Source organism: Rhinoraja longicauda, chromosome 39, assembly GCF_053455715.1.
Source record: "Rhinoraja longicauda isolate Sanriku21f chromosome 39, sRhiLon1.1, whole genome shotgun sequence".
NCBI lineage: Eukaryota > Metazoa > Chordata > Chondrichthyes > Rajiformes > Arhynchobatidae > Rhinoraja > Rhinoraja longicauda.
In genome coordinates, this window is record NC_135991.1 from 13,302,044 (window position 1) to 13,327,215 (window position 25,172).

General features: G+C 55.0%; 1 protein-coding gene across 1 annotated transcript; it reads right to left on the minus strand.

Annotated features, from left to right (window-relative positions):
• On the minus strand, positions 1–25,172 carry LOC144611138 (WD repeat-containing protein 46-like). Its single transcript, XM_078430204.1, has 16 exons — positions 25,046–25,172; positions 24,030–24,203; positions 20,706–20,786; positions 17,510–17,622; positions 16,711–16,798; positions 16,071–16,132; positions 14,788–14,892; positions 13,680–13,830; positions 11,638–11,773; positions 8,880–8,979; positions 8,181–8,321; positions 7,326–7,480; positions 5,197–5,291; positions 4,168–4,263; positions 3,572–3,685; positions 1–2,905 (listed from the first exon to the last, which is right to left on the minus strand). Exons 1-16 carry the CDS (start codon positions 25,064–25,066, stop codon positions 2,795–2,797), a joined length of 1,743 nt encoding a protein of 580 aa, XP_078286330.1. The 5' UTR covers positions 25,067–25,172; the 3' UTR covers positions 1–2,794.

Below are 25,172 nucleotides of genomic sequence, written 5' to 3' on the forward strand. Positions count from 1 at the left end.
ATATTCCTTTAATATTTTGCAATTTTTTTTTTTACAGCTCTACTATATTCCTTTAATATTTTGCAATTTTTATTTTTTACAGTTCTACTATATTCCTTTAATATTTTGCAATTTTATTATTTTTGTTATCCAATTATTCCAATTTTTGATCCTGCAATTTTATTATTTTTATGTTATCCAATTATTCCAATTCTTGATCCTGCCCGTACAGACCCCTAGCCGACCAGAGTAATCCCCGGTTAACTAGAGCGGTATCCACAGGACTTTTTATCCTGCCTATCCAGACCCCTAGCTAACCAGAGTGATCCCCAGTTAACTAGAGCGGTATCCAAAGGACTTTTTATCCTGCCTGTCCAGACCCCTAGCTAACCAGAGTGATCCCCAGTTAACTAGAGCGGTATCCACAGGACTTTTTATCCTGCCTATCCAGACCCCTAGCTAACCAGAGTGATCCCTAGTTAACTAGAGCGGTATCCACAGGATGCCTCGTCTATTCCGTCCCCTATCCACTTAGGGCGGTATCCACGAGTTCTTCGTGACGTCACAAATCTACTTTCTTAACTTATCTATTTTCTACTTACCCCACTGCGCAGCCTTCTTGAGCAATCCTCCGGGTCTCTTTTTAGAATAGTTTAGACGGATTATTTGGATCGGAGAGGCCCTTGGACCGCCTGGGCGCTCCTGTGCCACCAGTGGTCCCCCGTTTTCAACAGGCTATTAGTCCAAATAAAGCGTAAAACCGCCTAACTTTTTGCGGGTGGCCACCCTTTACCTGTTGAACCGGGGAGCCCCTGACGGGCTTGGAAGCGCCTTTAGCTTGTCGTCCGTTATCGAACGGGCCTCTTTCCGATCCTGCCGACTACGCCAATTTTGTCGTGGTTATCTGTGTTCAAAATGAAGCAGATGACACGGAGAATTCTTCAAGAAGTTAAAAGCCTTTATTTGCAAACAACGGCTGGAACAATCAGGATGTCAACCATCTGACTGCCCACTTAGTACACCGGGCAGCCTATTTTTATAGGATTATTCTAACCCTTATCTCCTTTGCATTACCTCATACCCACACTCATTTCTTCAGTCCTTCATTGCTTTGTAGTACCTGTTTGTCCCGCCACCATTAAATCCCATTTAGTAATATATCCTTATCTCAATGCTCACATCCCTTCATATTTCGCCTCCCTTATTTCCTGCTAGTTCATCCCTCACATCCATCCATCCACCCAAGGCCTATGTTTTTCCTTATCTCTTCTCTTGCCACCATTAAATCCTATTCATTGATGAATGTCTGCATCTCTTCGGATTCTTCTACCCTTATCATCTAGGCTAAAGCAAAGGGTACAAGCTAAAGCAAAGGAGTGTTATGTTCCAGAGACGTGTCAAGGGTAAGGAATGTCTAGAGCGCCTTAATTAGTTACAGAGAGACGCCTAATGCCTAAGTAGTCACAAACCTTAAACAACAATGTATAAAATAATACCGTAACAATGTCTAATGTATAAAATAATATCAAATAATATCATGCATAAAATAATATCGTATTATCTCCCATAATCGCAGGCTCCAGTCTGCGACCCGCTGGCGCGCACATCACCCGCTGTGGCTCCGCTCACGTTTGTAACTCTTCACCTTTAACTTGACGTTTAATAAAGTCTTTAAAAAATAACCCGTGTTTGAGTTATCTCTGCGTCTCCGCGTCACGGTACAGAGATCTCTTCAAACAGCAGACACAAGGATCCGTGGATACTGGGTTTACAAAAGGAAAAAGACACAGAGTGCTGGAGTAACTCAGCGGGTCGGGCAGCATCTGTGGAGAACATGGATAGGTGACGTTTCACAGAGTGCTGGAGTAACTCAGCGGGTCAGGCAGCATCTCTGGAGAACATGGATAGGTGTCGTTTCACAGAGTGCTGGAGTAACTCAGTGGGTCGGGCAGCATCTGTGGAGAACATGGATAGGTGACGTTTCACAGAGTGTTGGAGTAACTCAGCGGGTCAGGCAGCATCTGTGGAGAACATAGTTATCCATGTTCTCCGGAGTTGGTGACTGAGCCGCTGAGTTACTCCAGCAGTTTGTGTCCTTGTGTCTTTCGTTTATAGTATTTGGTTGTAGAGACACAGCACAGAAACAGGCCATTCGGCCCACCGTGTCCGTGCCGATCAGCGATCACCCTGTACAATAATTCTATCCTACGTACTAAGGACAATTTGCAATTTTACGGAAACAAATTAACCTACAAACCTGCAGGTTGGAAACCGGAGCACCCGGAGAAACCCCACTGGGTCACAGGTGCAAACTCCGTACTGACAGCACCCGTAGTCAGGATTAAACCTGGGTCTTTGGTGCTGTGAGGCAGCAACACTACCACCTGCGCCGCTGTGCCGAGCCTGGTTTAGGTTTGGAGATACAACATGGAAACAGGCTCTTCGGCCCATCGTGTCCACATCGCCCATCGATCACCCGTTCACACACTCGTTCTATGACATCCCACACTCTCATCCTCTCCTAATAGGGGGGACATTTGTAAGAGTGCCGATTAATCCACACGTCTCTGGGGTGTGTGTGTGGGGGGGGGGGGGGGGTGGGGTGGAGCACACGGAGAAACCCCACGCGGTCACAGGGAGAACGTACAAACTCTGTACAGACAGCACCCGAGGTCGGGATGGAACCCGGATCTCTGGCGCTTTGAGGCAGCAGCTCTACCCGCTGCGCCGCCCCGGTGTGGGGCAGCTGACCGCGACCGGGGGTCCCGGGTACAGGGCAGTGGATGGGGGGGGAGGAGAGGAGCTTCGGACGGGGTTACGTGTGGAAGCGGGTAAGGGCTGACGGAGGGAGGGAGGGGGTGGGAGCCGCCATCTTCTGCTGCTTCTGCGCCTTCACTTTCTGCTCCACGCTCCTCCGCACCCGGTCCTGTGGGCAGAGCGGTCCGTTAGATGGCAACCCCAGACCCCCGGGGGAGGGGGAGACGGTGACCGCCCTCCCTACTCCCCGTCCCCAACATGCCCCACTCGCTATCTCCCGCTCACCCCCTCTCCCCTCACATCCCCCCCTCCCCTTTCCCTCCTCGTCCCCTCACCCTCCACTCCCCCCTCCGACTACCACTGCTTCCCCTCACTCATCCTCCCTCCCCTCACTCTTTCCCCTCAACCACTCCTTACCCCTCACCCCTCCCCCTTTGCCCCACCCTCTCCCTCACCCTCCCTCTCCTCCTCATCCTCTCTCCTCCTCATCCTCTCTCCGCTCCCCCTCCCTCACCCACTCCCTTCCCTCACCCTCCACCCCCACCACCGCCCCATCTACGTCTCTCACCCTTTTTCACCTCTCCCCTCTCCCTCTCTCCTCCATCACCCCTCCCCCTTTGCCCCACCCCCTCTCCCCAGCTCCCTCTTCCACTTCATCCCCTCTCTCCCTCCCCCCTCCCTATCCTCCCACCCCATCCCCTCTCTCCCTCTCCCCACCCCATCCCCACTCTCCCCCCCCTCTCCCTACTCCCTCCTTCCCTCCCTCCCCCCCACCCTCCCCACATCCCCTCTCTCCTTCTCCCCCCCTCCCTCACCCTCTCCCCCACCCCCTCACCCTCCGGTTGCCGCTGGCCACCAGCTTCTTCCTGCGCTCCAGGTTCCCGCTGGAGCTGCGGCCCTTCATCCGCTGCCTGGGCTCAAACTTGTCCGTGTCCGTGGGGTCGTAGCCCTGCGGGGGGGGAAGGCAGGGGGTCATGAGAGGTGGGGGAAGGGGGACGGGGAGAGGTTTTCGGGGGGGGGTCGGTGGGACTAACACCGGGTGCTGCACCCTGTCGCGTTGCCTCTGCCCAGGGCAGTGGGTCGGAGCGGGAGAGGGTCGTGGGGGGGGGGGTGTGGCGGGAGAGGGTGGGGTGGGGGGAGTACAGTGAGAGGGTTCAGGGGGAGGGGACCCTAACACTCACCGGGCACTGCACCCTATCGCGATGCCTCTGCCCGGGGAGGTGGGATCGGGGAGGGAGAGTGTCGGGGTTCGGGAAGAAGGGTTCGGGTGGGGGGTAGGGGGTTCGGGGGGTGGGTCTACATTCACCGGGCGCTGCACCCTGTCCAGTTGCCTCTGCTCGGGGAGGTGGGATCGGAGCGGGAGAGGGTCGGGGTTCGTGGGGAGGGGAGAGGGTGGGGGGTCCGGGGAGAGGGGGGTGGGTCTACACTCACCAGGCGCTGCACCCTGTCGCGGTGCCTCTGTTCCAGGGAGAGGGGGTCGACCTGCCCCAGGCGCTCCGGCTCCAGTGAGATCAGCTCCGGCTGCAGCTGTAACACAGGCAAGGTCAGCGACACGCAGAGAGACCCCCACCCTCACATGGGGAATGCCCCCACTCCCCTCTCACCCCCACAGGGGGGGCAACCCCCCCCACACAGACAGATACACACACACACAGACCCCCCCCCCCACCACACACAGAAATACTCCCCCCCCCCGCACCTCATCCACCGGTTGCAATGTTTACCCTTTTCTTCACCCCCCCCACCCTCACGCACACACACTCCCCTCCCCAGTTCACCTCCCTTCCACCCACACACCCCCCCCCCACCTCCTGTCCCTGTTCCAACCAATCCCCCACACACCCCACATTCATGGTCTTCCCCCCTACACTCCCCCTTCCGTGACCCCCAGCATTTCACCCCCTCCCACCCCTTACCCCTCTCTTGTATCTTGTGCTCTTCACTTGCGAAGAGTCCACCAGGGAGCAGACTGGAAGGAACACTTTTTACATTTGCTGGGGACCATCTTTACATTTACACCGAGCCAATTAACCGACAAACCTGCACGTCTTTGGAGTGCGGGAAGAAAATGGAGCACCCGGAGAAAACCCACACAGGTCACGGGGAGAACGTGCAAACTCCGTACAGACAGCACCCGTAGTCGGGATGGAACCCGGGTCTCAGCAACTCTACCGCTGCTCCACCGTGACTGCCCTGCACTGCTCTGTGCTCCCAATGCCTTCTCTCCTCCCCTCCTTCCCCACCACCCCCCCACCACTCCCACCCCCCCGCCACTCCCACCCACCCCCCACCACTCCCACCCACTCCCCTCCTTCCCCACCCCCGCCCCCACCACTCCCACCCCCGCCCCCACCACTCCCACCCCCCCCCCCACCACTCCCACCCACTCCCCTCCTTCCCCACCCCCGCCCCCCACATCTCCCCCCCCCCCTCTCCCCACTCCCCCCGTCTCACACCCACCTTCTCCAACAGGGCCTTCACCTCCCATTCCTGCCGCTGCTTCTTACTGCGGTACGGGTTACACTCCAGCCCGTCAAAGTTTGCCTCTCCGGCCCCTGCAGTGGACGAGAGTACTGGTCACTCCCTCCCCGGACCATCCTACCCCCCCCCCCCCCCCGGACCACCCTACCCCCCCTCCCTCCCCTTCCCGGGCCACCCTACCCAACCGCTCCCCTCCCCCCCGGACCACCCTACCCCCCACTCCCCTCCTCCCCCAGACCACCCTATCCCCCTCCCACCCGGACCACCCTTTTTCCTCCCACCAGACCACCCTGGCCCCCCTCCCCCCCCTTCACCGGCCCAGCCACTTTCCGCGCTGCATCTCTAAACTAGACTAGTGTACGGGGTGATTGCCGGTCGGCACGGGCGCGGTGGGGAAGGGCCAGTTTCCGCGCTGCATGGCGGGACTGTCATATGTTGAAAGACTGGAGCAACTAGGCTTGTATACACTGGAATTTAGAAGGATGAGAGGGGATCTTATTGAAACGTATAAAATTATTAAGGGGTTGGACACATTGGAGACAGGAAACATGTTCCCAATGTTGGGGGAGTCCAGAACCAGGGGCCACAGTTTAAGAATAAGCGGTCGGCCATTTAGAACTGAGATGAGGAAAAACTTTTCAGTCAGAGAGTTGTGAATCTGTGGAATTCTCTGCCTCAGAGGGCAGTGGAGGCCAATTCTCTGAATACATTCAAGAGAGAGCTAGATAGAGCTCTTAAGGATAGCGGAGTTAGGGGGTATGGGGAGAAGGCAGGAACGGGGTAGTGATTGAGAATGATCAGCCATGATCACATTGAATGGCGGTGCGTACAGGCTCAAAGGGCCGAATTGCCTATTCCTGCACCTATTTTCTATTGTCTATTGCATCTCCAAAGTCCGACAAAAGTCGAGAGGGTAAAATGGAGTGCACATCGGGGCCTGGCGGTCACGGGGAGGGAGAGTTTGCAAACTCCGCACGGATTGCAGGCAGAGTCAGGGGGGAATCTGTGTTTCTGGCACCGTGCCGCCCATGGACGTCCGTCTGTGGAGTGTGAGAGGAAACCGGAGCTCCTGGAGAAAACCCAAGCAGGTCACGGGGAGAAGGTACAAACTCCGTACAGACAGCGCACGTGGTCTGGATGGAACCCGGGTCCCTGGCGCTGCGAGGCAGCAACTCTACCGCCGCGCCGCCATTGTGCGGTTTCTTCTTTCGGGTTTAATTTGTAAAACAACATTGTATATTGACACCATTAAACTACAATGGGCGGCACGGTGGTGCAGCAGGTAGAGCTGCTGCCTCACGCTGAGGCCACTCCGACCAGCGATCCCCGCACGCTGGCACTATCCCGCACACTATCCTATCCTGAGTCTCAAGGAGGGTCTCGACCCGAAACGTCACCCATTCTTTCTCTCCAGAGATGCTGCCTGTCCCGCTGAGTTACTCCAGCTTTTTGTGTCCAGCTATCCTACACACACCTGGGACAGTTTAACATGTTTACAAAGCCAATTACAGTCATAGTCACACGGTGTCACAGTGTGGATACAGGCCCTTCGGCCCAACATGCCCATACCGGCCAACATGTCCCAGCTACACTAGTCCCACCTGCCTGCGCTTGGTCCACATCCCTCCAAACCTGCCCTATCCAACTGTCTAATTGTTTCTTAAACGTTGGGATAGTCCCAGCCGCAACTACCTCCTCCGGCAGCTCGTTCCACACACCCACCACCCTCTGTGTGAAATAGTTACCCCTCGGATTCCTATTAAATCTTTTCCCCTTCACCTTGACCCTACGTCCCTCTGGTCCTCGATTCCCCTACTCTGGGTAAAAGGACTCTGTGCACCTACCCGATCTATTCCTCTCGTGAATTTTATACACCTCTGTAAGATCTCCCTTCATCCAAGAGTAATCTGGGCAATTAACCTACAAACACGCACGTCTTTGGAGCTTGGGGGAGGAAACTGGAGCACCCGGAGAAAACCCACGCAGGTCACGGGGGAGAACGTACAAACACCGTACAGAGAGCGCCCGTAGTGGGGGATCGAAGCTGGGTCCCCTGGCGCTGCGAGGGCAGCGGCTCTACCCGCTGTGCCACCGTTGTGCCTACTCACCTGGCACCAGCATGCTGGGTGAAGCCCAGCCCGGTGACCCCACTCCCAGCACATCCTCGTAGGGGCAGAACTGGAGCCCGTGCACGACCTGACGCACAGCGTGGGTCAGGTACGGGCCCCGCACCGTCGCGCTGCGCACGTCTTTGTAAACCTGCCGGAGGGAGAGAAAGGGAGAGAGTGAGGGAGGGGGGGGAGAGGGAGAGGGTGAGAGAGAGAGAGGGAGAGGGTGGGGAGAGGGAGGATAGAGAGGGGGGAGAGTGGAGGGAGAGAGGTTGAGAGAGAGAGGGTGTGAGAGGGAGAAAGAGAGGAGAGAGAGGGAGAGGGGTGAAGAAGGAGAGGGGAGAGAGGGAGGAGGATAGGGAGAGAGGGAGGAGGAGAGAGAGGGAGAGAGGGTGAGGGAGTGAGCGAGAGGGGGGAGAGAGAGGAGAGAGAGAGAGGGTGAGGGAGCGAGCGAGAGGGGGAGAGAGGAGGGAGGAGAGAGAAGGAGGGAGAAGGAGGGAAGAGGGAGAGAGAGTGAGGGAGCAAGCGAGAGGGGGAGAGAGGGAAAGAGGAGGAGAGAGAGAGAGGAGAGAGAGGGAGTAGGAGAGAGAGGGAGGGGAGAGGAGGGAGAGGGAGAGGGTGAAAGAGGGAGGGAGCGAGCGAGAGAGGGAAGAGAGAGAGGGAGGAGAGAGAGGGGGAGGAGAGGGAGAGAGGAGAGAGAGAGGAGGGAGGAGAGAGAGAGGGGAGGAGAGAGGAGGGAGGAGAGAGAGGGAGGAGAGAGAGGGAAAGAGAGAGAGTGAAAGAGGGAGAGGGTGGGAGGGTGGAGGGAGAGGGAGGAGAGAGAGGTGAGGAGTAGCTTACATGCACTGTGTTCCCACAGGGCGACCCCCAGCAGGTCTCCGCTGGCTGAAGGTGAGGTGTGCGGCCCCTGCTGGCAGCAGGTAGGAGTGCAGGGGCTTGTAGGTCCGCACGTCAAAGATGTTCAGCTTGTGATCCAAGCCCGATGTGGCCATGTACCTGCCCCACAGACACCACACAGAGGGAGGTCAGTGATGGAGAGGGGGAGAGGGGTCAGTAAGGGGAGAAAGAGGGGGTCTGTGGGGAGGGGGGAAATCAGAGAGGGAGAGGGGGAGGTGTGGGAGGGAGGAGTTGGGGCCACTGAACCATATTACCCACCCAACCCCACTCCTCTCCCACCCCACTGTGTCCCCGGCCACCACCCCTCTCTCCCTCCCCCTCACCCCCCTCCCCCACTCTGCACTCTCCCCTTCCCACTCCCCCCCTTCCCTCCCCAACCCTCTCTCCCTCTACTCTCCCTCTCCCCCACCCTCCCTTCCCCCCTTTTCACCCAGAGAGTTGTGAAACTGTGGTATTCTCTGCCCACAGAGGGCAGCGGAGGCCGATTCACTGGATGTTTTCAAGAGGGAGTTAGATTGAGCTCTTCGGGCGAAAGGAATCAAGGGATGCGGGGAGAAAGCAGGAACGGGGTTCAGATTTTCAATGTTCGGCCAAGGTCGTATCACTTCCCCCTCTCCCCCTCCCCATCTGCCCCTCCCCACCCCCCCCCCCACTCACAAGCCACTCTTGTCCACAGCGACGGCCCGGACCCCCCCTTTGTGGCAAAGCATCTTCACCAGCGGCTCCTTCACGTTGGGACTCCACAGCGTCACCGTACCTGGGCACGAGGGGGTAACCGTGAGGGGGTGATGCTCAGCACAGTGGCGCAGCGGTAGAGCCAGAGACCCGGGTTCCATCCCAATGACGGGCGCTGTCTGTACGGAGTTCGCACGTTCTCCCCGTAACCTGCGTGGGTTTTCTCCGGGTGCTCCGGTTTCCTCCCACGCTCAAAAGACGTGCGCGTTTGTAGGTTAATTGGCTCGGTGTAAATGTAAAGATTGTCCCTAGTGTGTGTAGGATAGTGATAATGTGCGGGGATCGCTGGTCGGAGCAGACCCGGTGGGCCGAAGGGCCTGTTTCCGCGCTGTATCTCCAAACTAATCTAAACTAAACGCCATGAAGGGGCAACACCGTGGGGGGGGGGGGGGGGCAGGGGGGGGGAAGAGTGGGGAATCGGAGAGGAGGGGGCAATCTAGGGTCACATGGGAGTGGGAACGGGGAGAGAGAAGGGGAGAGTCAGGGGGTCACTGAGCGGAGGGGGCGAGGAGTAGAGGGTCATAGAGTCATCGAGTGATAGTGTGGAAACTTGCCCACACCGGCCAACATGTCCCAGCTACACTAGTCCCACCTGCCTGCGCTTGGTCCATATCCCTCCAAACCTGACCTGTCCATGTACCTGTCTAACTGTTTCTTCAACGATGGGATAGTCCCTGTCTCAACTACCTCCTCTGGCAGCTCGTTCCATACACCCACCACCCTATGTGTAAAAAAGTTACCCCTCAGATTCCTATTAAATCTTTTCCCCTTCACCTTGAACCTATGTCCTCTGGCCCTTGATTCCCCTACTCTGGGCAAGAGACTCTGTGCATCTACCCAATCTATTCCTCTCGTGATTTTATACACCTCTACAAGATCACCACTCATCCTCTAGGGGCTAGCGGAATCAAGGGATATGGGGAGAAGGCAAGCACAGGTTGATGATTGTGGAGGATCAGCCATGATCACAATGAATGTTGGTGCTGGCTCGAAGGGCCAAATGGCCTCCTCCTGTCCCTATTTTCTGTTTGTATCCTGCGCTCCATGGAATAGAGACCCAGCCTACTCAACCTCTCCCAATAGCTCACACCCTCTAGTCCTGGCAACATCATAGAAACATAGAAAATAGGTGCAGGAGGCCATTCGGCCCTTCGAGCCAGCACCGCCATTCATTGTGAATCCTTGTAAATCTTTTCTGAACCCTTTCAAGCTTGACAATATCTTTCCTATAACATAGTGCCCCGAACTGAACACAAATGCACATGACCTCCATATTTCTATACTCGGTACTCTGACTGATGAAGGCCAATGTGCCAAAAGCCTTTTTGACCACCTGATCTATCTGCGACTCGACCTTCAAGGAATCATGCACCTGTACTCCTAGATCCCTACGCTCTACAACACTCCTTGTTTCTTCTATATTTAATAAATAAAATAAAATAACGTTTTTTTAAAAATTAAAGAACGGCACGGAGGCGCAGAGGTAGAGTTGCCGCCTTACAGCGAATGCAGCGCCGGAGACCCGGGTTCCATCCCGACTACGGGCGCCGTCTGTACAGAATTTGTACCTTCTCCCCGTGACCTGCGTGGGTTTTCTCCTAGATCTTCAGTTTCCTCCCACACTCCAAAGACGTGCAGGTATGTAGGTTAATTGGCTTGGTAAATGTAAAAGTTGTCCCCACTGGGTATAGGATAGTGTGCAGGGATCGCTGGTCGGCGCAGACCCACCCGGTGGGCCGAAAGGGCCTGTTTCCGCGCTGTATCTCTAAACTAAACTAAACTCCCCAGAGGCCGACCATTCACTGTGGAGGTGGACAGAGGAGAGTGGGGACAAGTCGTGGGGCAGAGGCAATGGGGGAAGGGGATAGAGGGGTGACATTCGGGGGTCAGTGAGGGGAGAGTGGAGAGTGGGGGTGGCATTTGGGCGGACGCTTGTGGAGGTTACGGGTGGGGGGGTGGAGTGCCCACACTGACCGCTGGCTGGAGTGACATTGACCGGTGCCCACACTGACCGCTGGCCGGAGTGACAGGTGCCCACACTGACTGCTGGCTGGAGTGACATTGACCGGTGCCCACACTGACCGCCGGCCGGAGTGACCGGTGCCCACACTGACCATGGCTGGAGTGACCGGTGCCCACACTAGCCGGAGTGATAAGTGACCACTGTCGGGAGTGACTGGTGCCCGCTCTGACCGCTGGCGGGTGTGATCAGTGCCCACTGACCGGAGTGACCGGTGTCCACACTGACCGCTGGCCGGAGTGACCGGTGCCCACTGTCTGGAGTGAGTGTTGCCCACACTGGTGTTAGTGGTGCCCACAGTCCGGAGTGACTGGTGCCTGCACTAACCACAGGCCCACGCTGACCACTGTCCAGTGTGCCCACACTGACCGCTGTACAGTGACCGATGCCCGCGCTGACAACACTCCGGAGTGACCCAGTGCCCACAGTAACCATTGGCCCATGCTGTCGCTGTTCAGAGTGACCGGTGCCCGTGCTGACCGCTGTCCATAGTGACCAGTGCCCTCTCTGCCCACCGTCCGGAGTGACCCAGTGCCCTCTCTGACCACCCTACGGAGTGACCGGTGCCCACTGTCCAGAGTGACCGGTGCCCACTGTCCAGAGTGAACGGTGCCCTCTCTGACCACCCTCCGGAGTGACCGGTGCCCACCTCCCCCTTACCCTGCAGGTGCCCCAGGTGGACGATGCCGTTGTGAGGGTTGTGGGTCATGACGTCCAGTCGCCCGGCCTTGGTGCAGATGGCAGCCACCTCCTTGCCCACCGAGATGTCCAAGTACTGCAGGAACCCCGGCGCACTCTGCACCAACACGGGGGGTACACGGGGGGGGGTACACGGGGGGGTTACACGGGGGGGGGGGTACAGGGGGGAGGGCAGCGGGACAGGAGGGGGCACATAGGGAGCATGGAGCACACGGGCGAGACACATGGACATGAGACACACATGGGGAACGGAGCACACGCAGGGGACACGCAGCACACACGGGGCGGCATGGACAGAGGGAACGTGGGAGTGGGGGGAGCAGAGAGGGGGTCATGGACACAGGGCACAGACAGGGAGACAAGGGGGGGCAGGGAGAACGGGCAGGGGAGAGACAGACGCACACGCACACACACACAAACAGGCACAACACACAAACGCAAACACACACGCATACACACAAACAGGCACAACACACAAACACACACGCATACACACAAACACGCACACACACACACAAACAGGCACAAAAAGGCACAACACACAAACGCGCACACACACACACAAACAGGCACAACACACAAACACGCACACACACGGACGGACGATCACAAACACGGAGTTCAGATGTGGAGAGGAACACGCATCACAAGCAGGGAACACGGATGTGAGAACACACCAGGCAGACACGCACACAGAGCAAACAACCAGCACATGGGGAAGGGGGGGAAGAACATGGACATGTGGCGCAGAGCGCACACACGCACGCACGCACACACACCCCACACACCACATACACACACACGGACGCACGCACACACACAGATGGGGGAGGATCATGGGCAGGTAGCACAGAACACACACACATGGATGGGATGGGGGTGGGAGAGAGAGAAAGACACACACACACACACACAGAACGTTAAATGACCAGGAGGGACGTTACTGTTTTTTGAAGGTAGGCACACAATGGTGGAGTAACTCAGCGGGACAGGCAGAGAAGGAATGGGTGATGTTACCTCAAGCTCACTGACACTATCCTACACACTAGGGACAAATGTTTTTACAATTATTACCAAAGTATTTAACCGGCAAACCTGCACGTCTTTGGAGTGTGGGAGGAAACCGGATCACCCGGGGAAAACCGACGGGGTCACGGGGAGAGCGTGCAAACTGCGCAGACAGCACTTGCGGTCGGGATCGAAACCGGCAGCAACTCTACCGCTGCGCCACTGTGCCGACCCTTTTAAATTATTTATATACCTCCAGTCCATCCATTTGTACACATGGTTCTATCAATATTTGTCGCTTGGTGGAAACGCACCATGCTCAGACTGTGGGAGGGCGACAAAAACTGAACACGATCACGGGCGGCACGGTGGCGCAGCGGTAGAGTTGCTGCCTCACAGCGCCGGAGACCCGGGTTCCATCCTGACCGCAGGCGCTGTCTGTACGGAGTTTGTACGTTCTCCCGTGACCTGCGTGGGTTTTCTCCGAGATCTTCGGTTCCCTCCCACACTCCAAAGGGATGCAGGTTTGTGGGTTAATTGGCTTGGTGTCTGTGTAAATTGTCCCTAGTGTGTGTCGCATGGTGTCAGTGTGCGGGGATCGTTGGTCGGCGCGGACTTGATGGGCCGAAGGGACTGTTTCCTCGAGTGGGTGGGTGAGTGGGTGGGCGGGTGTGTGGGCGAGTGGGTGGGTGGGTTTGAGGGTCGGTGGGTGGGTGAGTAGGCGGGTGAGTGGGAGGGTGGGTGAGTGGGGTGGGTGAGTGAGAGTGGGTGGGTGGGTGAGTGAGTGGGTGTGTGGGTGAGTGGGTGGGTGAGTGGGCGAGTGGGTGAGTAGGTGGGTGGGTGGGTGAGTGAGTGGGTGGGTGGGTGAGTAGGTGGGTGGGTGGGTGAGTGAGTGGGTGAGTGGGTGGGTGGGTGAGTGGGTGAGTGGGTGGGTGAGTGGGTGAGTGGGTGAGTGTGTGGGTGGGTAAGTTGCATGGAGGGCTGCAGGAACTCACGCAGGTTGCCAGCAGGAAGTGGTAGGGGAGAAACTCCATGCGTAGAACATCGTTGAACGTCTTCAGGCAGTGCAGCTCGATGCCCTGGTTGTCGTAGATGAACAGCCACTTCTTCTGTGCCACAGCAAACATGGTCTCCGTGTGAAGCCACCTGCCACACAGCACAACACAACACACAACATGAGGCGGGTCAGGCACGCACGCACGCACCCAGCTCCCAGGGCAGGGGCACAGCCAGGCAGTCTGCCCACGGAGTACAGTCTGATGCAGTGTACCACAGTGGTATAGTCTGAGTACGACAGATAGGGACGGAGGGAGGGGGGAATGGATGGGAGGAATGGAGGGAAGGAATGAGGGAGGAATGGGAGGGAGAGGGGGAGGGAGGGAGGGAGGGAGGGCTGGAGTGAGAGAGGGAGGGTGAGTCAAGTCAAGTAACGTCAATTTTATTTGTATAGCACATTTGAAAACAACCCACGTTGACCAAAGTGCTGTGCATCAGTTCAGGTACTAAGAACGAACATACAATGGCACACAAACATAACAGCACATACATAAACAGTTCACAGCGCCCCCTCAGAGGGCCTCAAACGCTAGGGTGTAGAAGTAGGTTTTGAGCCTGGACTTAAAGGAGTCGATGGAGGGGGGGGGGGGCAGTTCTGATGGGGAGAGGGATGCTGTTCCACAGTCTCGGAGCTGCAACCGCAAAAGCGCGGTCACCCCTGAGCTTAAGCCTAGACCGCGGGATAGTCAGTAGCCCCAAGTCGGCCGACCTGAGGGACCTGGAGATAGAGTGGTGGGTTAGAAGATTTTTGATATAGGAGGGGGGGGGGGGGGGGGGGGCAAGCCCGTTTAGGGCTTTGTATGTGAATAGGAGGAGCTTGAAGTTGATTCTGTACCGTACAGGGAGCCAGTGGAGAGAGGCTAGAATCGGGGTGATGTGGTCCCTTTTACGGGCACCCGTCAGGAGTCTCGCTGCGGCGTTTTGGACCAATTGGCAGGGACTAAGGGGGGGGGGGGAGAATAGGAGGGAGAATGGGAGGGAGGGGGAGAGAGTGAGGGAGGGAGGGAGAGTGAAGGAGGGAGGGAGGGTTGTTGGGAGGGAACATACCGAATGTCATTCACCCGTTCCATGACGTTCATCTCACACAGCAGCCGTTTTGTGTGCCAGTCTAACGCCGCCACATGCCCACGACGCCCAGCCAACAACAGGTGCCTGGGGAGAGAGGGAAGGGGAGAGAGAGAGAGAGAGAGAGAGAGAGAGAGAGAGAGAGAGAGAGAGAGAGAGAGAGAGAGAGAGAGAGAGAGAGGGAGATATGGAGACTCCGCACTAATCAAGAATAGCTGCCTTAAAGATATCTGCTGACTTGTGGCCTCCACAGCCGTCTGTGGCAAAGAATCCCACAGATTCACCGCCCTCCGACTAAAGAAATTCCTCCACATCTTCCCAAAGGTGCAACCTTTTAAACTGAGGCTGTGCCCTCTGGTCCTAGACTCTCCCACCAGTGGAAACATCCTCTCCACATCCACTCTATCCAGGCCTTCCGCCGTTCGGTAAAGTTCCAAGGAGGCCATTTCCGAACCCCAGCGGGCACAGGCCCAGTGCCGCCAAACGCTGATCGTACGTTAACCCCCACTCGTATTCCTGGGATCGTTCTCGTAAACCTCCTCCGGTCCCTCTCCAGGGCCAGCACGCCCTTATTCGGGAGATTGAGAATGAACAGCCAGAATTGAGAATGACCAGAGAAGGTTCACCAGATTGATCCCTGGGATGGCAGGACTTTCATAGGAAGAAAGACTGGATAGACTCGGCTTGCACTCACTGGAATTTAGAAGATTGAGGGGGTATCTTATAGAAACTTACTTCTTAAGGGGTTGGACAGGCTAGATGCAGGAAGATTGTTCCCGATGTTGGGGAAGTCCAGAACAAGGGTCACAGTTTAAGGATAAGGGGGAAGTCTTTTAGGACCGAGATGAGAAAGTTTTTTTTCACACATAGAGCGGTGAATCTGTGGAATTCTCTGCCACAGAAGGTAGTTGAGGCCATTTCATTGGCTATATTTAAGAGGGAGTTAGATGTGGCCCTTGTGGCTAAAGGGATCAGGGGGTATGGAGAGAAGGCAGGTACGGGATACTGAGTTGGATGATCAGCCATGATCATATTGAATGGCGGTGCGTAGCGTCTCGAAGGGCCGAATGGCCTACTCCTGCACCTATTTTCTATGTTTCTATGATCTCATTGAATGGCGGTGCTGGCTCGAAGGGCCGAATGGCCTCCTCCTGCACCTATTGCCTATCGAGATTCAGGCTTTGGGGAATTACCCGGCAGTAACCGCTGGCCCCACTCTCCGCCCTTCCCCCAACACCCAGCCCCCCCCCCCCCCGTCCACTCACCTTCCGTTCCGCGTGTAGTTTATTCTGTACGGTCCGAACTGAGTCAGGTCCAGGTTGAAGTACTGTGGGCAAAGGCAGGACATGAGCACGGTGTGAGAGGCACACACACACACGCGGGGAAGGGTGTGAGACAATAGACAATAGGTGCAGGAGGAGGCCATTCAGCCCTTCGAGCCAGCACCGCCATTCAATGTGATCATGGCTGATCATTCTCAATCAGTACCCCGTTCCTGCCTTCTCCCCATACCCCCTGACTCCGCTGTCCTTAAGAGCTCTATCCAGCTCTCTCTTGAATGCATTCAGAGAATTGGCCTCCACTGCCTTCTGAGGCAGAGAATTCCACAGATTCACAACTCTCTGACTGAAAACGTTTTTCCTCATCTCAGTTCTAAATGGCCTACCCCTTATTCTTAAACTGTGGCCCCTTGTTCTGGACTCCCCCAACATTGGGAACATGTTTCCTGCCTCTAACGTGTCCAACCCCTTAATAATCTTATACGTTTCGATAAGATCTCCTCTCATCCTTCTAAATTCCAGTGTATACAAGCCTAGTCGCTCCAGTCTTTCAACATATGACAGTCCCACCATCCCGGGAATTAACCTAGTCAACCTACGCTGCACGCCCTCAATAGCAACCCACCTTGGCGCTGCTGGTGATGTCGACCACACTGGCGATGTCCTGCTGTAGGATCGTACACGTGTCCTCACCCTCATCCGCTTCCAGGAACCTGGAGATGGGCGGGGAGCAGAGAGAAGGGGTGAGCTGGTGAGTGTGAGTGTGTGCGTGCGTGAGTGTGAGTGATCTTACCCTGCCTCCTCTGGCAGTAGGTCAGATCGCGCTGCCAGCCTCTGTGTGTGTGTGTGTGTGTGCGTGTGTGTGTGTGTTCGTGTGTGCGTGTGTACAGTAGCTGGTCAGATCGCGCTGCCAGCCTGTGTGTGTGTGTGTGTGTGTGTGTGTGTGTGTGTGTGTGTGTGTGTGTTCGTGTGTGTGCGTGCATGTGTACAGTAGCTGGACAGATCGCGCTGCCAGCCACTGTGCATGTGCGTGTGTGTGTTCGTGTGTGCGTGTGTACAGTAGCTGGTCAGATCGCGCTGCCAGCCTGTGTGTGTGTGTGTGTTCGTGTGTGTGTGTGTGTGTTCGTGTGTGTGTGTGTGTGTGTTCGTGTGTGTGTGTGTACAGTAGCTGGTCAGATCACGCTGCCAGCCTCTGTGCGTGTGTGTGCGCGTGTGCATGAGTGCGTGATCTTACCCTGCCTCCTCTGGCAGTAGCAGGTCAGATCGCACTGCCAGCCTCTGTGCGTGTGTGTGTGTGTGCGTGCGTGTGCGTACGTGATCTTACCCTGCCTCCTCTGGCAGTATCAGGACAGATCGCACTGCCAGCCTCTGTGCGTGTGTGTGTGTGTGTGCGTGCGTGTGCGTACGTGCGTGCGTGATCTTACCCTGCCTCCTCTGGCAGTAGCAGATCAGATCGCGCTGCCAGCCTCTGTGCGTGTTTGCTCAGCTTGGCCCCCTGCTGCAGCCGGCTCTTCACCCTGCGGCCCTCCAGCTCGCTCTGCCGGGGGAAGCAACCAGCAGTCAGGCCCGGTTACAGCCGACACGGCCCCTACCCCCCCCCACACCCCCCCCCTCCACGGCAGCGCCCCACCGCCTCATCCAGACAGCTAAACTCCTCCCCTGCCCATCCACAGAAGAAAAATGGTGGTAAATGAATGCCAAGAACAACAAGGATTAGAGGTATGCTTGGCGAATAAAACTTATCAAGCACATATTAGCAGAGAGTGGAGATTAAAGGTAGAATTAAGAAATATAAATGGATTCCAGATTTAGTGGCCCTGTCAGTAAAGCAGGAAATTTCTTCATTGATTCCAGAATAGTTATCTGAAACAGTATGATCATGAAGATTGAAAGCAACGTGGCCTTGGCAGAAATGTTGGTATCTTCCTCACCGATGGTGCAGAACGAGATGATTGGAGTGTAGCTAATGTGGGGCGATTATTTAGGAAGGGCGACAAAGGCAAGCCAAGGAACTACACATCAATCAGTTGTGGAAATGCATCTGATGGAATTTATGTGCATTTGGAAAGGCAAGATTGATAAGGTAAGAAAGAGTAAGAAAATAACTGCAGATGCTGGTACAAATCGAAGGTATTTATTCACAAAATGCTGGAGTAACTCAGCAGGTCAGGCAGCATCTCAGGAGAGAAGGAATGGGTGACGTTTCGGGTCGAGACCCTTCTTCAGTCTGACCCGAAACGTCACCCATTCCTTCTCTCCTGAGATGCTGCCTGACCTGCTGAGTTACTCCAGCATTTTGTGAATAAATACAAGATTGATAAGGGATCGTCTGAAGAAAGGTCTTGACCTGAAGGGCCGAATTGCATAATCCTGCACCTATTTAGCTCCATGTTTCTATATCTTTGTCCCTGAATCTGCAAATGTGCTTTTTTCCCGTGTGGGTTTAGATATGTATTGTAGGAAGGAATTGCAGATGCTGATTTAAACTGATGATGGACACAAAATGCCGGAGTAACTCAGCAGGCCTGGCAGCATCTCTGGAGTGAAGGAATGGGTGATGTTTCGGGTCGAGACCCTTCTTCAGACTGAGTGATGCCTTCAGACCCTCTCAGTCTGAAGAATCTCAACTGAAACGTCACCCGTTTCTTCTCTCCAGAGATGCTGCCTGTCCCTCTGAGTTTACCTCTTTGTGCCTAATGATTTAAACTAGCCCATGATGCCAGCACCTCCCCGGACTTGGCTGGCTTTACCTTGCGCTAAACGTCATTCCCTTGTGCTCATGAGATCGTAAGTGATGGGAGCAGAATTAGGCCATTCGGCCCATCAAGTCTACTCCGCCATTCAATCACGGCTGATCTATCTCTCCCTCCTAACCTCATTCTCCTGCCTTCTCCCCGTAATCCCCGACGCCCGTACTAATCAAGAATCTATCGACCTCTGCTGTACTGTAAATGTACTAATATACACTGCAAGTGGAGTGTGGTGCTCAATTGTGATCATGTATTTTCCACCTAGTTAGCACGCACCAAAAGCTTTTCACTGTGCCTCAGTACACGTGACAATAAACTAAACTGAACTGAAGTTGGTCGGCACGGACAAGCTGGGCCGAAGGGCCTGTTCAGCTCTATGACTCTACGCTAACAGGCGAAATATCCACTCACTGAACGATTGGTCTGTGGTGTGGGTTACAGGGAGACGACGATGTACAAATAGCTGAGGTGAGGGCAGAGGAGGTTGATGGGGGGAAGAGGAAGAGGGGGGGATGAGAGAAGTGCGGAGGGGGGAAGGAAGTGGAGGTGGGCGGAAGGGAAACGAGGGGTGGAGGAGAATGGGGGGGAGGGAAGTGCGGGGATGCAGGCCGGAGGGAAATCAGGGAATATGAGATTTGAAAGGGGAGAAGGGGGGAGGGGGAGATGGGGAAGAGGGAGAAGGATTTTAGAGGGGGGGGCGGGAAGAGGGATTTGAGGGTGGCAGGGATATTTGAGAGGGGGAGAAGGGGAGGGGCAGAAGGGGGAGTGGGGAGAAGGGGAGAGGGAAAAGGGGCTTTGAGAGGGATTTGAGAGAGGGGGAAGGGGAGGGAGAGAAGGGAGGGGGAGAGAAGGGGGAGGTTATCCACTTTGGTGGTAAGAATAGGAAGGCAGAGTATTATCTGAATGGTGTCAAGTTAGGAAAAGGGGACGTACAACGAGATCTGGGTGTCCTAGTGCATCAGTCACTGAAAGGAAGCATGCAGGTACAGCAGGCAGTGAAGAAAGCCAATGGAATGTTGGCCTTCATAACAAGAGGAGTTGAGTATAGGAGCAAAGAGGTCCTTCTGCAGTTGTACAGGGCCCTAGTGAGACTGCACCTGCAGTACTGTGTGCAGTTTTGGTCTCCAAATTTGAGGAAGGATATTCTTGCTATTGAGGGCATGCAGCATAGGTTTACTAGGTTAATTCCCGGAATGGCGGGACTGTCATATGTTGAAAGACTGGAGCGACTGGGCTTGTATACACTGGAATTTAGAAGGATGAGAGGGGATCTTATCGAAACGTACAGGATTATTAAGGGGTTGGACATGTTAGAGGCAGGAAACATGTTCCCAATGTTGAGGGAGTCCAGAACAAGGGGCCACAGATTAAGAATAAGGGGTAGGCCATTTAGAACAGAGACGAGGAAAAACTTTTTGAGTCAGAGTTGTGAATCTGTGGAATTCTCTGCCTCAGAAGGCAGTGGAGGCCAATTCTCTGAATGCATTCAAGAGAGAGCTAGATAGAGCTCTTGGATAGCGGAGTCAGGGGATATGGGGAGAAGGCAGGAACGGGGTACTGAGTGAGAATGATCAGCCATGATCACATTGTATGGCGGTGCTGGCTCGAAGGGCCGAATGGCCTCCTCCTGCACCTATTGTCTCTTGTATATTAAGGGGGAGGGGGAGAAGAGAAGGGGAGGGGGTAGAAGGGGGAGGGGGTAGAAGGGGAGGGGGAGAAGAGAAGGGGGAGGGGGGAGAAGGGGTAGTGGGAACAAAGGAAACCTCACTCCGTACTCCACTGATGCCCCCCTCCCCACATTCGACCCACCCCCGCTACCCCCTTGTGTCTCCCTCCCCGTCACCCCCCCCCCCCCCCCGACACCACTCACCGCCGGGACGTCCCGTCCTCGTTTGTACTTCTGCAGCAGTCCCTGTGGGAGAGGGGTCGGTCGGGAGAAGGGGTCCAACTTCTATGGGGAGAGAGCACGGGGTCAACAGAGATGTCCGGAAGGGCCGGGGATTCCCCACCGTACCCACCGCCCCCCCCCCCCCTCACCTAGAGGCGGGATAGTGCTAGAAATGGCCCCACCCCTCCCCTACCCCTTCCACCCACACCCCCTCCCTCCCCACCCCCCTCCGGCTTTCCATTTTAGAAACATAGAAAAATAGGTGCAGGAGTAGGCCATTTGGACCATCGAGCCATCACCGCCATTCAATATGATCATGGCTGATCATCTAAAATCTGTACCCCGTTCTTGCTTTTTCCCCATATCCCTTGATTCCTTTAGCCCGAAGAGCTAAATCTAACTCTCTCTTGAAAACATCCAGTGAATTGGCCTCTACTGCCTTCTGTGGCAGAAAATTTCACAGATTCACAACTCTCTGGGTGAATAGGTTTTTCCTCGTCTCAGTCCTAAATGGCCTACCCCCTTATTCTTAAACTGTGACGTCTGATTCTGGACTCCCCCAACATCGAATTTTTTTCCCTGCATCTAGCCTGTCCAATCCTTTAAGAATTTTATGTTTCTATTTTGACTCAGATATAGGAACAGCTTCTTCCCAGTTGCTATCAGGCTACTGAATGGTCCTGTCATAAACTAAGAGTAGTCCCAAACTTGCAACACTTTATAGTGGACTTTGCACTTTTTTTAACCTGAACTTTGCCTTGTCTGGGTTGATTTTACTCTAGTACAGCATGAATTGCTTGGATAGCACGGAAACAGTTTTTCACTGTATCACAATACATATGATAATTATATAACAAAATAACAGATGTTCGCAAAACCTTTTGCGTGTTCCTAAACTAATTTGTACTGCTTGTATTTAAAATTAACCTTAGTTCATTGGCTATATTTAAGAGGGAGTTAGATGTGGCCCTTGTGGCTAAAGGGATCAGGGGGTATGGAGAGAAGGCAGGTACAGGTTACTGAGCTGGATGATCAGCCATGATCATATTGAATGACGGTGCAGGCTCGAAGGGCCGAATGGCCTACTCCTGCACCTATTTTCTATGTTTCTATGTTTCTTTTATTATATAATCTATTTGGCAAAAGTATTCTTTATTTATATTTTTATGCCAATACATTGTTTGTCCTATTTACTGTGAGACAAATTAATCCTTTTAAGTGGTACTTCATATTTAGCTCGGGCAGCTTACAACCCAATGGTGATTTTGATTTCTCTAATTTCAAGTTGCCTCCCCACTCTAGTCGTTCTACCAGTCCCACTGTTTGTATCCATATTACCCCTTCGTTATCCATATTACCCCTTCGTTATCCATATTACCCCTTCGTTATCAGCTTTTCCACAGCCAAAAATGGACCATCGTGGGCGTCACCTTTCCTTAGTCATCGGCAGTGTTGCAGTGCTAACTTTTCAGGTGCCAGAGCTGGCACTGGTTAAGTTCCACTGGCCACTGTTAAGTTCCCCGCAGGTTAAAATTCCCCGCTGTTTATTTTGGCTTTTTTTTTTTTTACAGAGGTGCCGGAGTGATGCTCTGGTGAGCTCCGGCAGCACAGCGCCCCCGGTCATCAGTGCTGGGTGTTTGTTCTGAACCTATTCATGCTTCTAGTTTCCTTCTCTCTGACTCCCAGTCTGAAGAGGTGTTTCAACCCAAAACGTCACCTAGTCCTTTTCTCTGGAGATGCTACGTGGCCCACTGAGTTACTCCAGCACGACTAAACTGCCGATTATCCATTTCAAGTTATCCAGCAGCTATAAATAGCAAGGAAACTATTTTAGCTGGATAACCAAGGACCTTGCTCCACTTGTTTGACGGGCCTGTAAGTGGAACAGTTGCTCCCTGAACATGCAGGTAGGAGCACCTACAAAAGACCCCACCCCCTCCTTCTCTCCTCATCTGACGCCCTTTTGTTCCCACTTCACCTCCAGACTTCCTTCGTCACTCACTCCACTCACCTGTATCCACCCATGGCTTGTACTCGCTGGAATTTAGAAGATTGAGGGGGGATCTTATAGAAACTTACAAAATTCTTCAGGGGTTGGACAGGCTAGATGCAGGAAGATTGTTCCCGATGTTGGGGAAGTCCAGAACAAGGGGTCACAGTTTAAGGATGAGGGGGAAGTCTTTTAGGACCGAGACGAGAACTTTTTTATTTCCACACAGAGAGTGGTGAATCTGTGGAATTCTCTGCCACAAAAGGTAGTTGACGCCAGTTCATTGGCTATATTTAAGAGGGAGTTAGATGTGGCCCTTGTGGCTAAAGGGATCAGGGGGTATGGAGACAAGGCAGGTACGGGATACTGAGTTGGATGATCAGCCATGATCATATTGAATGGCGGTGCAGGCTCGAAGGGCCGAATGGCCTACTCCTACACCTATTTTCTATGTTTTATCACTTGTTTTGTTTATTTTATTTAAGCTACGTTTAGAGATAATGCCAAAAGGAACTGCAGACGCTGGTATATACTGAAGGTCGGCACAGAGTGCTGGAGTAACTCAGCGGGTCAGGCAGCATCTGTGGAGAACATGGATAGATGATGTTTCACAGAGTGCTGGAGTAACTCAGCGGGTCAGGCAGCATCTCTGGAGTAAAAGGATGGATGACGTTTCTGGTCAGGTCTGAAGACAGGTCCCGACCCGAAACCTCACCCATCCTTCTTCTCCCGAGATGCTGGCTGACCCGCTGAGTTACTCCAGCACTCTGTGTCTTTCTTCCACACATCACTCGCCAGGTTTGGTCGCAACTCTCTTTTCCAGTTTTCCTTCCCCCCACCCCCCCCACCCCACCCACCCCCCCACCCCCCCCACCCCCACCACAATGCCATCGGTCTCCAGATGGATCTCGAACCAAAACGTTGCCTGTCCATTCCCTCCACAGATGCTGCCTGGCCGCTGAGTTTCTCCAGCACTTCGCGTTTAGCTCAAGATACCATCTTAGAGGTATCAGAGGTTATGGGGAGAAGGCAGGAGAATGGAGTTAGGAGGGAGAGATAGGTCAGCCACGATTGAATGGCGGGGTGGACTTGAAGGGTCGAATGGCCTAATTCTACTCCGATCACTTCTGACCTGCATTCTCTTGTGTTTCCCTCCACAGTTCAATCTCTGTACCCCCAGTGTCCTCCCCAGCGCCCCCCTCCCCTCATCCCGTTTTCCACCACTCCTCCAACACACCCCCCCCCACTCCACGGTTCTCTCCCGTCCCCTGTTCCCCCACCCCCATTGCCTCAGTGCCCGAGGCGTCGGTACTCACCCCCGACAGCGCCCCCCTGCCGCGGCCCCTGCCGCGACCACCGGGGTTCTGGGTGCTGGGACGTCTTTGAGCAGGGGCCCTTCCCCGGGCCCCCTGCTTTGCCACCACGCCCCCTCCTCCTCCTCCTGCATCGCCCTTAGTCTCGGGCTCGGCCTCCCAATAACGACTGCGCTTCTGAAAGGAACATGGTCACGTCAGCCCCCAGTCCACACCCCCACCCAGTGTCTGCTCTCTCCCCTCCTCACCAGCCCTCCAAATCCCTTGTCTCACTTCTGCATCCATCTCTTGCCACAACCCATCCCACCCCTCCATCCATCCTCCTCCCCCCCATCCCTCCACTCACCATCCACCTCCATTCCATCCATCCCACCCTCCCCCTCACCCTGCCCTCCCTCCACTTTCCCTACTCCTTCACTGCATCCCTCCCACTTACCCCTCCTTCCCCACCACACCCCCTCTCTACATAACTCTCTTTCCCTCCCACCCATGCTTTTTCCCTCCCATTTCTCCCATCCCCACCCCTTTCTCAACCCCCACCCCTATCCCCCATCCGTCCCTTCTCCTCCACCAACCTCCCAAACTTCTCCCGTCACCCTCTCTCCCTCCTTCTCCCCTTCCCTCCGCACTCCCTCACCCCCTTCCTCCCAGCCATGCTCCTTCTCTCTCCCCACTGGCTCTCTCTCCTCTCCCCTGCTCCCACTCCCTCTCACTCCTCTCTCCAGCTCCCACTCTCTCTCCTCCCCCACGTCCCTCACTCTCTCTCCTCTGTGTGTGCGTCTGTCTCTCCTCTCTCCTTCCTCTCCCTATTTCCTTCTCCCCCCCTCCCATCCCTTTTTTTCCCCCTATATGTGACCTCCCCTCTCTCACCCTCAGCCTCACCTTCCTTCCCCCCTCCCCCCTCACCTCCCTCTCTCCACCCCCTCCCTCTCTCCCCCTCTCTTTCTCCTCCCCTCCCGCTCTCCCCCCATCTCTCCACCTCCTCCTCCTCTCTATGTCCCTCTATCCCCCTCTCTCACCCCTCCTCTCCTCGCCGCCATCTTGTCCACACGTTCGCCGCGCGGGTGCGGGGGAACAATAAAGTTTGTTGAAGACTCCGCCGCGTCTCCGGGGCAACGGGGCCCAGTGCGCCCAGAGCGGCCGCGC

What these genes read in the sequence shown, in the direction of transcription:
- LOC144611138 (XM_078430204.1), bottom strand. Translation starts at nt 25,066, where the DNA reads ATGGCGGCGAGGAGAGGAGGG. An exon ending in GAGGACGGGACGTCCCGGCG is followed by an intron (nt 17,623 to 20,705) that starts GTGAGTGGTGTC and finishes TTCCCCCGGCAG; the next exon opens with AGCGAGCTGGAGGGCCGCAG. An exon ending in TGAAGGCCCTGTTGGAGAAG is followed by an intron (nt 4,264 to 5,196) that starts GTGGGTGTGAGA and finishes CCTGTGTTACAG; the next exon opens with CTGCAGCCGGAGCTGATCTC.